The sequence below is a fragment of the Molossus molossus genome, unplaced genomic scaffold (assembly GCF_014108415.1).
Source record: "Molossus molossus isolate mMolMol1 unplaced genomic scaffold, mMolMol1.p scaffold_m16_p_13, whole genome shotgun sequence".
Classification (NCBI taxonomy): domain Eukaryota; kingdom Metazoa; phylum Chordata; class Mammalia; order Chiroptera; family Molossidae; genus Molossus; species Molossus molossus.
In genome coordinates, this window is record NW_023425348.1 from 86,908,938 (window position 1) to 86,921,816 (window position 12,879).

Genomic DNA, 12,879 nt, shown 5'->3' on the forward strand with positions numbered 1-12,879 from the left:
CGTAGGAGGTCCATTTATCCACTTGGTTCTTCTCTTGCATCTGGGTCTCTGAGAGCTCAGTCTCCCTACAAGGTGTCTACTTGATTTCAGTGATTGTGGCTGAAACAGTAGACCTAGAACCTTATTTCCATTTTCCCCAGTGGCCCAAAGTCACCCAGATAGTTACTGGGGGGGATCTTGAATAGAACTTAGCTTATTAAATATGGTTTAGTCGCTTTAACTTCACTTCTTTCTGATGTGGTCCTCCCTCTAATAATAAACCCTTTAAAATGTTAAGCCCTGGCCGGTTTGGCTCAGCAGTTAGAGCGTCAGCTCGCAGACCAGAGAGTCCTGGGTTCGGTTCCCACTAAGGGCACGTCCCATGGTTGCAGTTTGTCCCGGCCCCCGGTTGGGGTCGTGTGAGTGGCAACCAGTCGATGTGTCTCTCTCATATCGATGTTTCTCTCTCTCTTCCCCCCTCTCTCCCTCCCACTCTATATGAAGATAAATGCAAAAATGTCCTACAGTAAAATAAATAAAATAAAATAAGATCTTTAGAGCATGCTATTTTTGTATACTTGATGATATTTATTGAAAATGCAAAGAGACAAGGGGAGGTTATTTACACTCTTATTGCGATTGAGATCAATGAAAGGGAGACATGAGGCCAATTCCACATGGAATGCCACTGTGAAAGAATTAGAGCCAGCTGAGGAAGGTTTCTTTATTAGTATTTGCTCCAACGAACCTCCAAATTTTCTCCATTATGGACAACATAATTACCAACTCCTATAAGGAAGAAGGAGAAGTAGGTTAAATGATGTGACCACCAAATCACTAAATCATGGATAGCACGCTCCCAATCCTTGGCGCACTTTCCACAGCAGCCCACACCCCCACATCTGAACGCTCCGGGCATTTTCACCCTGTGGGCTTTTGGCATATTGTCCTTACCTTGGCTCACTGGAGTGCCTCCACTCAGAAGTTGCCAGTAGGTTCTGTCATTACTGTTCTCCTTCAAGCCCTGCACAGAGGTGATGTAGGGGCCCCACGAGGTCTCCACATATGTGAAACTGTTGGGGCAGTGAATGAGTTATGGGAACTTAGGATTTTTAAAGGCAACTCTACGTGGACATTTTTCAAACTTTAATGTACCTAAGAATCACTTGAAGATATTACCCCCAAAATGCAGATTTCCTAGCCCCAGATCCTTAGATTCTGTAGGTCTGGGCAGTCACCAGGAATCTTCACGTTTCATAAACACTCCGGGGGATTCTGAGGTGGGCAGTCCACAGTCCATGCCCAGTTAGGAAAACGATGCCCGCGGTCCCTGCCCCTCCCTCCCGCCACAGCAGACACTTGGAAGTCGACAGCTTCTACCCCCAGATAGTCACTGTCAACATTACTAAAACAGCAGACAAAAGTGTTAACCTGATGTTCTAGAAGCACCATCCATCCTAGGTTAGTAGCTTTTCTCTTAAGAAAGAGAAACAGGGAAGAACAATTTAACATTTCATGTTTGTTCTTTAAAAAGTGACGTGGTTGCCCTGGCAGGAGTGTCTCAGTTGGTTGGAGTGTCATTCAATGCACTGAAGGGTTGTGGGTTTAATTCCCGGTCAGGGCACATACCCAGGTTGTGGATTCTATCCCTGGTTGGGGCACATACGGGAGGCAACCACTCGATGTTTCTCTGCCTCTCTCTCCCTCTCCCCTCCTCTCTCTCTAAAATCAATAGAAATATATCTTGGGGTGAGGGTTAAATAAAAAAGTGACATGGTCAATGTGTGTTTCACATTCTTTAGTCACATTTCTGTACCTTCCTGGGAGCAACTGCAAGGAGCCTTTATCATTATATATATTATAAAATATATATTCACACATAGATATTTTCATAGATACTTGATTTTCTCTGTAGCATCCTACATCATGTTATTAAACACAATAATAGTCAGTTAGTTTGAAGAAATCAAGTAAACCACAGTTTTCAGAGACAAAGTCGATAACTTAATTTTAATATTAGACACCTCTAGCCCAGGGAATCTTTATCTAGGAGTCCGTGAAATCTCCTGAAAGGGGGTGGGGCTTGGAGAGGCTTCCAGGCAGTTGAGAAACCTCTGATTTAAATGATGTTTTGTGTGTATGTTCATTTTTCTGGGATGAGCATCCTATTCAAAGGGGTCAGTAAATCACAAAAAAATCTGGCTTAAGAAGTTCTATCTAGTGAAGGCATTTTCCTGATAGAAGAGCGGTCCCTGGGAGTTATCCATCCATCAAGTGAACATTAATGCCTACTATGTACTAGAAGATGAAAGGCCTCACCTCTTTATTTTTAACTCCTGCCATGAGATGTAGATGGTCAGCAAAACGTGTTTTAAACAAACTTTGTATTCATGTGCCGACGTACTTTTTTACTGAGTCTTTCAAAGCCACACTAAATCGCTTAACCTTAGGTTATATACAGACATACCGAAATGCAGCCTTGTCGATTTTCTGAGCTTCCTTCATCACATCCAGGAAGACAGAACCCTTGGGCACAGTGACTTCGGTGGAGTACGTTTTATTGATTTTCACAGTGTAATGGACTGAGATCCATGTGGACGGGCTAGTAGGTTCCACAGGTGTAGGCTCCTGAATGGAAAGGTTAAAGTGACCTGGCAGAGACAGGAAAGCAGACAAGGACTATTATTCGGAATACTAGACATGATGCTTGAGTTGGCACACCTATCCAAGCTCTCTCCATGGACTCCTTTCGTGTATGCAGAGGGGGATTTGTTACAGGAGCAAGAGGTGTCAATCAAGGGGCAGATCTCTCCAGCAGAAGTGGAAACCGGATACTCACCAGCTTGTGAATGCTCAACTCCCAGCTGTTGAAACAACTCAGCTGCCCCTCTCCCATTTCTCATGGAGGCTCTTGATTTTTTTTTTTTAACCTCTTTATTTCTTAACATTCATTGAAAAAATAGCGTGCCAGGCACCGAACTAATCATTTTACATGAACTGTTTCTTTCTGTTTTTACAAAAACCTGTTAGATACGATTATCATTTGCATTTCTTACATTAGGAAATTGAAGCTTAGAGGTTAAACATTTTGTCCAAGTTCCCTAAACCTGTCAGTGGCTGAGCCAGGAACTAATGAGACCGAATAAGTGTATGTTGTTGCAAAATCAGTTGTTTGGATCAATGATTCATGCTGCAATTCTTTACAACGCCACCATATTCCTTCTTATTCCCTGGAGGGATCATTTACTGTGCATAATAGAAAGGCGGGATGGCATACTTTGTTTAGGATGGGAATGATGCTCAGACCATCCCTCTGTGTCCAGCAGTCAGAAAAATCCCTTTGGAGACAGACATCATTTAATCAAGTCTACCTTGTTTATCAGCGTTTAAACCAAGAATGACACCTACTGCCCAGTTGAAAATAAATCCTCAGGTGGGTATAATCTCTGATGACATATCAAGAGCTGAGTTCTGTCTGGGAACTGTGATGCTTTAGACATTCCTTTGGTCACCTTTGGTCCCTAAAACCACCTAAACTCATGTGCTGTGGGTGTGATGCTGAAAGGCAGAAGCAGTTTGCTCTTTAGAGCTCTACCTGAACCACAAGAAGAGTGATTGTTGACATCCAAGTAGGTCTTTCCCATCAGGGCAGGTAAGATCTGGGCTGCGGCAATTGGCATACGGAATGCCCCCTTAGGAATTTCCTCGAGCACTGTGTTCAGAGTTTGTTGACAATTCCATTCATTTTTGTTGTCATGGTTTGATGAGACAAAGAGAGCCTAATGAGAGAGAGAGAGAGAGAGAGAGAGAGAGAGAGAGAGAGAGAGAGAGAGAGAGGAATGACTTTAAATAGGGGAGAGTTACATCTAATATAGCAAATATTTATTTGACATTGACTACATAGGAAGTATCTTAGACAACTAAGACATATTTCCTGCCTCCAGAAAGCTTATAAACTATTTTGGTTGGGGAGGTGGGTAATTGCTTAATAATACAAACTATAACAGCACCAATGAGAACAGACTTTCTCTACCATATTCATTCTTGTATCCCCAACACTAGAACAATACCTGTTATATAGGAGGCACTCAATAAATACCGTTAACAAACTGCTGGGAAGGAGCCCCTGAGATGAATGGTCTAAGAGAAGCATTTAGTGGTCCAGTCTTCCAAAAGAGGAAGAGCTCTAAACACTTAGTGGGGCCGAGGAAGAGCTTGGTGGAGAAGGCAGTGCCTATGATGTGATGGTATTTCAGTAGCTGACATAAGGAGGGGAGCCCTGTACCGGAGGCATGACAGAAGGTGCTAGAGTAGCAGTGGCCAGGGCATGGCCAGGCAGTGCTGAGAGTATCTGCATTTTTAGAAAAATCCCCAGAGGGTATCTCCTGGTCTGGGAGGACTGGTGTATAGGGAACACTCAGGGACACTGTGGAAGAACAGTCTGGACAAGAAGGTTGGGACCATATTGGTAGACCCTTGAATTTTAGGGCAAGGTGTCTGACAGTATTTGCCTCACAGTGGGAGGTTTAATAGTTTCTTGAACAGAAACTATCTGGGTAGCAGATGTAAACTAGATTGAAGGAGCAGAATTATGGCATAGGAAAAGTTAGGAATGCATGCAGTGGTTCTCAACCTTCCTGATGCCACAACCCTTTAACACAGTTCCTCATGTTGTGGTGACCCCCTCCCCCAAAATTATTTTTGTTGCTCTTCATAACTGCAATTTTGCTACTGTTATGTCTTAGGCATAACATGCGAAAGGGTCGTTTGACCTCCAAAGGGGTTGCGACCCACAGGTTGAGAACCATTAGAGTGAGAAACACAAGGCGTGAAATAGGTTGGACTTGAAAGTGTTGCTCTGTAGTTTCTGAGGGAAGCACAGTCCCCCATTTCCATTTTTTCTTGAAGATCCTTAAAGTTAACAAGGAGTCAACAAGCGTTTGTGGCTTATTAAAAGAAACAATACTGATCATAGTACATCTCTTTTTAAAAACTGTCCTGCAGGTAGGAAGCTTGTGATCCTGCTGTGAATTAATATCACCTGTAAGGCTTTTAAACAAGACCCAAGGCCCATGCTCCACCCTAAATTTCTGTATTAACTGGCTGGTGTGGGGCTGACACATGAGTGTTTTCTAAAAGCCCCTCAGGTGATTCAAAATGTGCAGCCAGAATGGGAAGCCACTGTTTTCTAAATTCAAACTTAGCAAGGCAGACAACATGGATAGTAACAACCACAGAAACAACCTTATGATTGGACCCTTGCCTACAACACCAGCCTCATGCTGTAATTTTTCCCAAGGACCCCATGCTGACCATGCTGAACACCTTGCTCTTCCTAAAATGTGTAATGTTCTTTGGTGTCTTTGGTCTTTCTCCTGCTATCCTCTGTCCCTTTGAAGGTTCTCTCATCCTGACTCAGCTAACTCCTATTCATCCTAAAGATTCAGTGAAAAAAAATTTTTTTTTTTCTGTTAGCATTCCTTGGTCTCTTCTTGGAGTTGAGTACATCACTAGAGGAATAAAGTCCTAGACATCAAGGAACATATGCACAGCATTGTAGGTGCTGAGTGTGAGTTCTGAAACCAACTATTTAGGTCTCAGCCCCATCTGCATCATTTTCTAGCTTTGTAATATCAGGCAAGTTATTGATACTCTGTGACTCACGCTCTTATCCTAGGAAGTGAGGTAATGATTCTTCCTCTTTGGGTTGTTGTGTGCATTGATGAGTTGATACCAATAAATACCATCTGCTGTTACTGCCACTGCCACTAATACAATCTAATTTGGGAGGCAAGATGAAAACTCAAAACGATAGTTTATGGTGAAGTATGAAATTGCTTGTGATAGAACAAGATAGATTGTAGTTGTAGTAGATGCTAGAATTTCTGAGAGAAATTGCAGTCAGGAAAAGTTTCATAGAAGCCTTGGATATGGTAAGTAAAGATGGAAGGTAAGGAGAACACATTCCAGGCAGGGAGGGGAATCATATGAATAAAGTCAAAGGTAGTATAGGAAACAGAGTGGATAATAAGATCTTGGGAGGCCAATAAGAAAGGACAAAGATATTGTTTCCTCCGTGACTCTCTTCTCCGTCTCCTGTTTTAGCCTCTGACTTACCTGCATAGCTTCTCCTGTGCTATATATGTTTCCAATGAGACCATTTTCTTTATTTTTCTCAGCCAGCATCTTTTTTACCAGTGACTCTATATAATTACTGATAGACTGTAAATCCTCTCCACTTTTGTTCTGCGTCTTTATCATGCTCCTCTTCACACAGGTCAGAGCCAGGACAGCCATCGCGCCAGTATCTGTCAGGAACCCAAACATTGGTGACAGAGTGACCAACCATACCAGTATGCCATGGACTGATGGGTTTTCTGGGATGTGGGACTTCCAGTGCTAAATGAGGAACATAGCTGGGTAAATTATGCTAGTTGACTATGTGAGAGAAGGATTTCAAGATATAACAATCACCCTTTCAACACAAATCGCTCAGATATTTTAAGATTCCTTCCTTAAGTTGAGTGGTCATTACCTTGTACTCAATAACTCATATCTTGGTCACACAAACACATGAATTTGCAGGTGCACACACATGAACAGTCTCCCATTTTTAAATCTTGTTTTTTTTTTTTTTCCTTCATTTTTTCATCTTTCAACCATATTGGCAAAGGAATGAAAATGAAAGATGACACACCAAACAAAATATGTCTTTGTAATGTTCCAAGGTTTCCATTAGACTGATCAGAAAATAGCACTTAAGAGAGTTTTCCAATGAACTTACTTAAGGGGAACGATGAGGCAAGAGATCAGAAGAAGGGAGGATAAGGTGTTCGTTTCTGACTTGTTACTTGGTTCCCCCTAGGTAGTGGTCTCCCACTTTTATAGGGCAAGGAGTGTGAGAAATCTCACATCTTCCTTGTTATCCAGAGATACTGAGTAATTTTCTTTGTGCTCCTTAGAGGAAGACAAGCTTGTATACCTGGGTCTGTAGGGGATGAGCGCCAATACTAGCTGTCTAGAGGGGACATTTTGGATTGGTAAGCTGACCCAGTGGAAAATTTCTGGTTCTTCCCTTTGTGAATACACACTTTATTGATAAAAATATTGGGCCTTTTCACCTGGAGAGGTTATGTTGTTCAAGTACACTCACACATCCAAATGGTCCCAATAAACTGGAAAAAGAGGCAAGGGGTTAAGGAAAATGAATCCCACTGTATTCTCTTTCTCCAGCACTTATTCTTCCTAAAATGCTTTATATAAAGAGTCTCAAGTTTTATCCTCATTTTACAGATGGGAAAATTAAAGTTAAGTGTTAATATCCATTGGTTCTATAACTCAAAGAAGAGCTGAGATAGGATCCAGGTTTTTCTACTATACTACATAGCTAGAAAGAGACTTAACTGCCCCCCTCTCCCCATTTTCATTCTTCTCAAAAAGAAAATTTCCTTCTGAGGACATTAGGGTAGATGAGATACAACAACAACAAAAAAATCTAAGTACTTACTGATAGAAAAACTCTAAGGGCAAGACCCACTGATGACTGTGTCCTCTCTATCAAGGGAATTGGGTTTAATGACTCACCTACTGAGAACTGAGCACCAAAGTAAAAGTTCTTATTTTCAGGAGCGAAGTATTTTTTAATTTCATCGATTGAGTAGGTCCCATTGAACAGACACAAGGCCAGAACATCCAGGCTGAGCTGGTAATAGTTAGTCAGCGGATTGCCATCATGTAGTCCTGGCAGACAGAAAAGAAATACCTTACTCATAGAAGTGGTACTGGGGTAATACATTTGCAGTCTATTCCTACTTCCTTTATTCCCATTTCTTTATATTTAAGGAGAGGTGAGTAATAGAAAGGAGAATTACTCATAGAATCAGCAAACTTGAGAAATTTAAAGGCTCTTAAGAGTCACCAAATTCAAATCATTGCATTTTATCATGGAGGAGTCCCAGCACTGAAGACATTAAAATACTATTTAGGTGGTTATAGAGCTAGGACTAGGACATGGATTTTCCACCCCCAAGCCTTTTGTATTTTCAATACTAACATGTTGAAGCTATAAGTAGAAGTTGAGGCCATCTCAAAGAAGGATGGGGTTGGAGGGACTTAATTAATAATAGGATATTGAGTAGGAGTTGAAATATAAACAATGCACCTCATTGGCTGCTGTCATGGTCAACCTATTTTTCCCAGTGATGGGAAAAATATTTGGCTATCTTTACCTTCCATACTAGTGTCAGATGCTTTGGTACTTATGACACAGTGCCTTGTATTGCTCAGTTATTTCTAGTGTGATTCATTATTTGTTTAAAAGTCAAGCTTGTAGAGAACTATGTTGTGTGTGTGTGTGTGTGTGTGTGTGTGTGTTCACCATCATATGTAAGGTAGTGCCTGATGTAAGTGAATGCTCAGTTAAACATATTTGTAAAGACAATTCAAGATGCATGTAGAAAGAGGGAAGAAGGGAAGGTGATCTACAAAGACAGAGTGGGATAAATAAAATGAAGAGAAGGAAGAGTGGAAGGAAACTTCATAGAGTTATGAATCAGCAGAGAAGAAGACAAGTTTGTTCAGGCTCTCTGAACACTTGATTCTCACCCATATTTTCAATTTCTTCTTGGAATTTCTTTTCTAGTTGGCTGACCAGGTGAAAATATGTAACACTTTCAACAGAGTTCTGACATGCTCCCAAAGCCAGTATAACCAAGGCAAGCTGTCCCGAGGTTAAATCTGACCGTGAAAAGAAAAGTATTCAATTTTAACAAGGTTTATACTTCTAATAGTTTTGGCCTCCTGTCTTTCTTATGACTTATGTTGCTGGTCATTTATTTATTTATTTTTTGTTCCACTCTATGCCAATATTGTACCATTCTCATCTTTATCACTCAAGCGAAGCCTTTTCTAGCTGTACTGTAAAAATGTAAGCTAGTTTTTAGTATTTCCCATGAAATTATAAGGTCTTTTTGGAATCAAGAAGTCCTTATAAAAATAAAAGAATAGTAGAGAAATAATGAAATCTTGGAATTTTCTCTCTTTGTGGGTGTTATCTTGCCAGGATAGTAATAGCTGACTTCTACATTCTGCCTTATAGAGTATCAAAACTTGGGCTTTTTATAATTCTTACAATAAGAGGTAGGTAAGAGTAGCTTCATTTCTCTCTTATATTAAATAGAAAGCAGAGGCTCTGTATTGATATGAAAGGCACACGGTGGAGCCTGGATCAAACCCAGGCCACTTCTCTATTTTTCTATGATTACCTCTCCATTGTCAACTTTCTTAGGTGTGGTCCACATCCTCATCTTGTTGGGAACTCAGCTAGCTTACAGAACAGTATTAATGGGTAAGATTCTATAATTTCTTTTGCCAACCCTAGCCAGTGTGTCTCAGTTGGTTGAGCATTGTTTCTTGCACTGAAAGGTCACTGGTTTGATTCCTGGTCAGGGCACATATCCAGGTTTCGAATTCAATCCCCCATCAGGGTGCGTGTGGAAGGCATCCGATCGATGTGTTTCTCTCTCTCTTAAAAAAAAATCAATAATTTCTTTTGCCTTTCCTGTGACCTCTTGAAGAAAAATGGTTTTCAGGAGCCAAAGAAGTAAGTGGCTCTAGGGAATTGGCAGGGGATTGAGAGGCACTGTTCTGTCACCTTAAGCTTTATACAGCTAAGATAGATGTAGCAGGGATACGTTGGACACACAATTTTTAGGACTTGCTGGAGACACTCTTTATAGATAGGTAACTGTTATCCCAAATCTTCCAGAGAATATAGGTACTCACCCTTCTTTTCCCCATCGTCTCTGACTTCTTGAGTCAGCTGTCCTAAGCTTTGGTCCTGGATCCCAGCAAGTCTGAGGGACAACAGGACATTGGCAGCTTGGATTCCTCTGGTATATTTTGAATTGATCATTGTGTTTATTAGAGGGTTTAAACGGGAGTAGTTTTCGTTGCTTACCTCTGTGGCAGGGGAGGGAGGAAATAAGAAACGTAGAAAATATTAAAGCTAGGAACAGAGGTGGTATTAAAATACTTAGTAACAGATATGGTACAGACATAGACCAATCCAGTGGTCATTGGCTGTGTTGCTGGAACAATAAAAGATGGGTCTGGAGCCCCTGCTATGCCAGGTGTTAGTCTTTTACCAACCAGCATGGAAGTATTTCACTATTTTAACCACTGGTTCAGCCTTATCACTGGATACTGACAGAATGTCAACCCGCCTCAGAGATCTAGTATCATTCCCTAATTTTGAATATGAGGTCTACAGAGGGTGTCCTGGAAGAAAACTTGGTAATCAGAGGCTTAATTGAGACTAGAATACACATCTTTTGTCCCCCAGTCTATATCCCTTTCTCATTTCTGGGTTCTGTTCTTCTCTTTTACATCTTCTTCTAACTCAATTCAGTTACTAGAGGAAGAGAGAGAAAACATTCTATGTTATATTGGTGATTGACCCCAAAGCTGGTTTGTCTGATTGCCCAACTGGCCAGGCATTGAGGTCATTGTTCAGCAGTATGCACACTTTGGAAAACCCTCCAGTTTCAGCCAACAACCTGTCCAAATCCAAGGTGAAAAGATGGAGTCACATTATAATGTGGAAGGAAAAAGAGAATCTGGAGTCTCCCAAGAACTGGAGGAGAACAAGAAGAGTTAGTTACCACTTAGAACATTTCTAAATATGCTTTGCTTATAATCCCAAGAAAATCTTACTCATCTCCAAATTATCATGGGTTAGTGGGATAGTGAGAACATGAGCTCTGGGTCCAGCCAGACCATGGGTGGATTCTGTGCTCCTTAACTTACGACTGTGGGAAGTTATGTAGCTTTCCTGACCTTCAGTTTCCTTGCTTTAAAATTGTGGATATTAACACCTACTTCATAGATATTGAACAAGAACTCAGTAAGCTGTAAAATATACTGTACAAACTATTACTTTTAGCTTAGCTGGAGCTTCTATCCCTATTCTTAGAGAATCCAGGATATAGATTTCCCTTGTCCACCTTTCTTCATTTTAAAATAGGGAGCAGGAAGATCTGAATTGAGTGACTTTAGAAAGGTCATGTTCACCTAGGTACAATTGGACAATTGTAAGTCATCTCTGACATTCTGTGGAAGCATCCAGTTCAGCAGATTTTCTGGCTCTGAAACAGACTCTTTAGTTCCTTGCCAACAACTCCAATCAGCTTCCTTGACTACTAATGAGAAAGTTAATTATTTCATGCAATGAATTGAACTTCAAAGCCTCCAGAGAGACCCCCTACTCTTAGACTACAACAAAGAAAATGACAAGCTAGGAAATAAAATTAGAGTTGCCCTAGTTTGTGCTTTAGCTTGTATGAATACAGTCTTTCTGTTGTGGTACTGATCTCTTCTTGTAGGCTACAGAATACCAGGAAGACGTAGCCACAGATGGCACCATATAGTCATCTTTGGACTGACGTGAAGCTCAGTTCCTGGATAAACACTTAGATGCAGAAATCATGCACCTGAAAGCTACACCAGACTTTAAGAAATTACTTGCTTCAACACCCTTTCCTGATTATCCTCTATTTATGAATGAAGCTAAAAAAAATCAGAAATATTGGATCATTTCGCTACTAAGAGGTCAGATTAGACCTGAATCCACTTTTTTTCCTCCTCTTACTACATTTTAATAGAACCACATAATCACTGAAGCTGACACCCAAAAAAAAGATGATGGAGCTTATACCTATGTCCTGTAGAAAAAAGATGAAGGGAGGGTGATGTGTAGCTTGGAAGAGCTAAAGTCAACAATGACAAGAGAACAGTTTTCATTATTTAAAAGAGATTATTAACATTACTTTTTTCTGTGTAGTCACAGAGTATTAATCCAAAGCTCATGGATTAACTCCAGAAAAATAGATTGTATCTTGATATCAAAAGACAACTTTTCATGATCTTGAACAATTCCTGGGGTCATGAGTTTTCTACCATTGAAAATGAACAAAAACAGACAGTTACTTGGCAGTGTCAGTGTGGTAGATAGAGAGGATCTGATCATAGAAAGAACTGTTAGGCAAGTCAACATTGAATCTATGATCCCTCTTATAATAATATACATTGTGGAACTTTTCTTACCATCTCCAGTCACACTTTATATTACTCATAGAATCCAGCCACATATAGAGCTGAAATAGGGTGTTTTCTCAGGTAACTGTACAGTTTCCTGTCAGTAGCTGTCAGGAGACTATCACAATAGAGTAATTTTAGATCAAAGGATACTCACCACAGATGGTGCATGGTTGGCCTGGAATCAGAGAAAACAATAGGAGCCCCACTAGGGGCAGCTGGTGTGATGGTCCCATCTCTCCAACAGCGTGTTGGGATGGTGAGGACTTGGCTGGCTATTTATTGGGTGACCGACAGAAGATAGTGAGAGTTCCTCCTTCAGTTGCCACAACCTCTTTCACCCAAGCAAATATTGAGCAATTCTGGTAGGTGTGGTCAAATGTATTTTTCCAAGTAATAGGACAAACCAGGAAGAAGACTTGAAAGGTATGGTTAGGGAGGATGAGGAAATGATTTGGCTTTGATTCCTATCCCAAACTTCCAAGGTTCCCTTTTCTTACTTGTCTTCAGCCCAATGAGAATAAATTAGGTGAATGACTATTTTCAGCAATAGTTCCCTTTTTTTCTATTCTGCTTTTGTTACATTTTGTTTTTTAATGTGTCCCAGGACAATTAGATTTGATGGGGAAAGGGTTTACAACACAGAAGAAGGGAAGCAGAATTGCTAAGTCGGAAATTGGAGCAGGCAGGGTAAGAGAGCCTGGCACATGGGAGGCAGAGTGCTTTGTGACCAATGATTTTTCTCCTAAGATAGATGCCCTGAGAATGTCCAGGCCAGGAGGATAACCACAGAGGTGCACAGCATGG

General features: G+C 40.8%; 1 protein-coding gene across 1 annotated transcript; it reads right to left on the reverse strand.

Annotated features, from left to right (window-relative positions):
• Window positions 1-554: 554 nt before the first annotated feature.
• On the reverse strand, window positions 555-12,389 carry TCN1 (transcobalamin 1). Its single transcript, XM_036259258.1, has 9 exons — window positions 12,230-12,389; window positions 9,763-9,939; window positions 8,584-8,715; window positions 7,564-7,719; window positions 6,097-6,287; window positions 3,575-3,758; window positions 2,447-2,630; window positions 934-1,052; window positions 555-768 (listed from the first exon to the last, which is right to left on the reverse strand). Exons 1-9 carry the CDS (start codon window positions 12,306-12,308, stop codon window positions 707-709), a joined length of 1,284 nt encoding a protein of 427 aa, XP_036115151.1. The 5' UTR covers window positions 12,309-12,389; the 3' UTR covers window positions 555-706.
• Window positions 12,390-12,879: the final 490 nt, after the last annotated feature.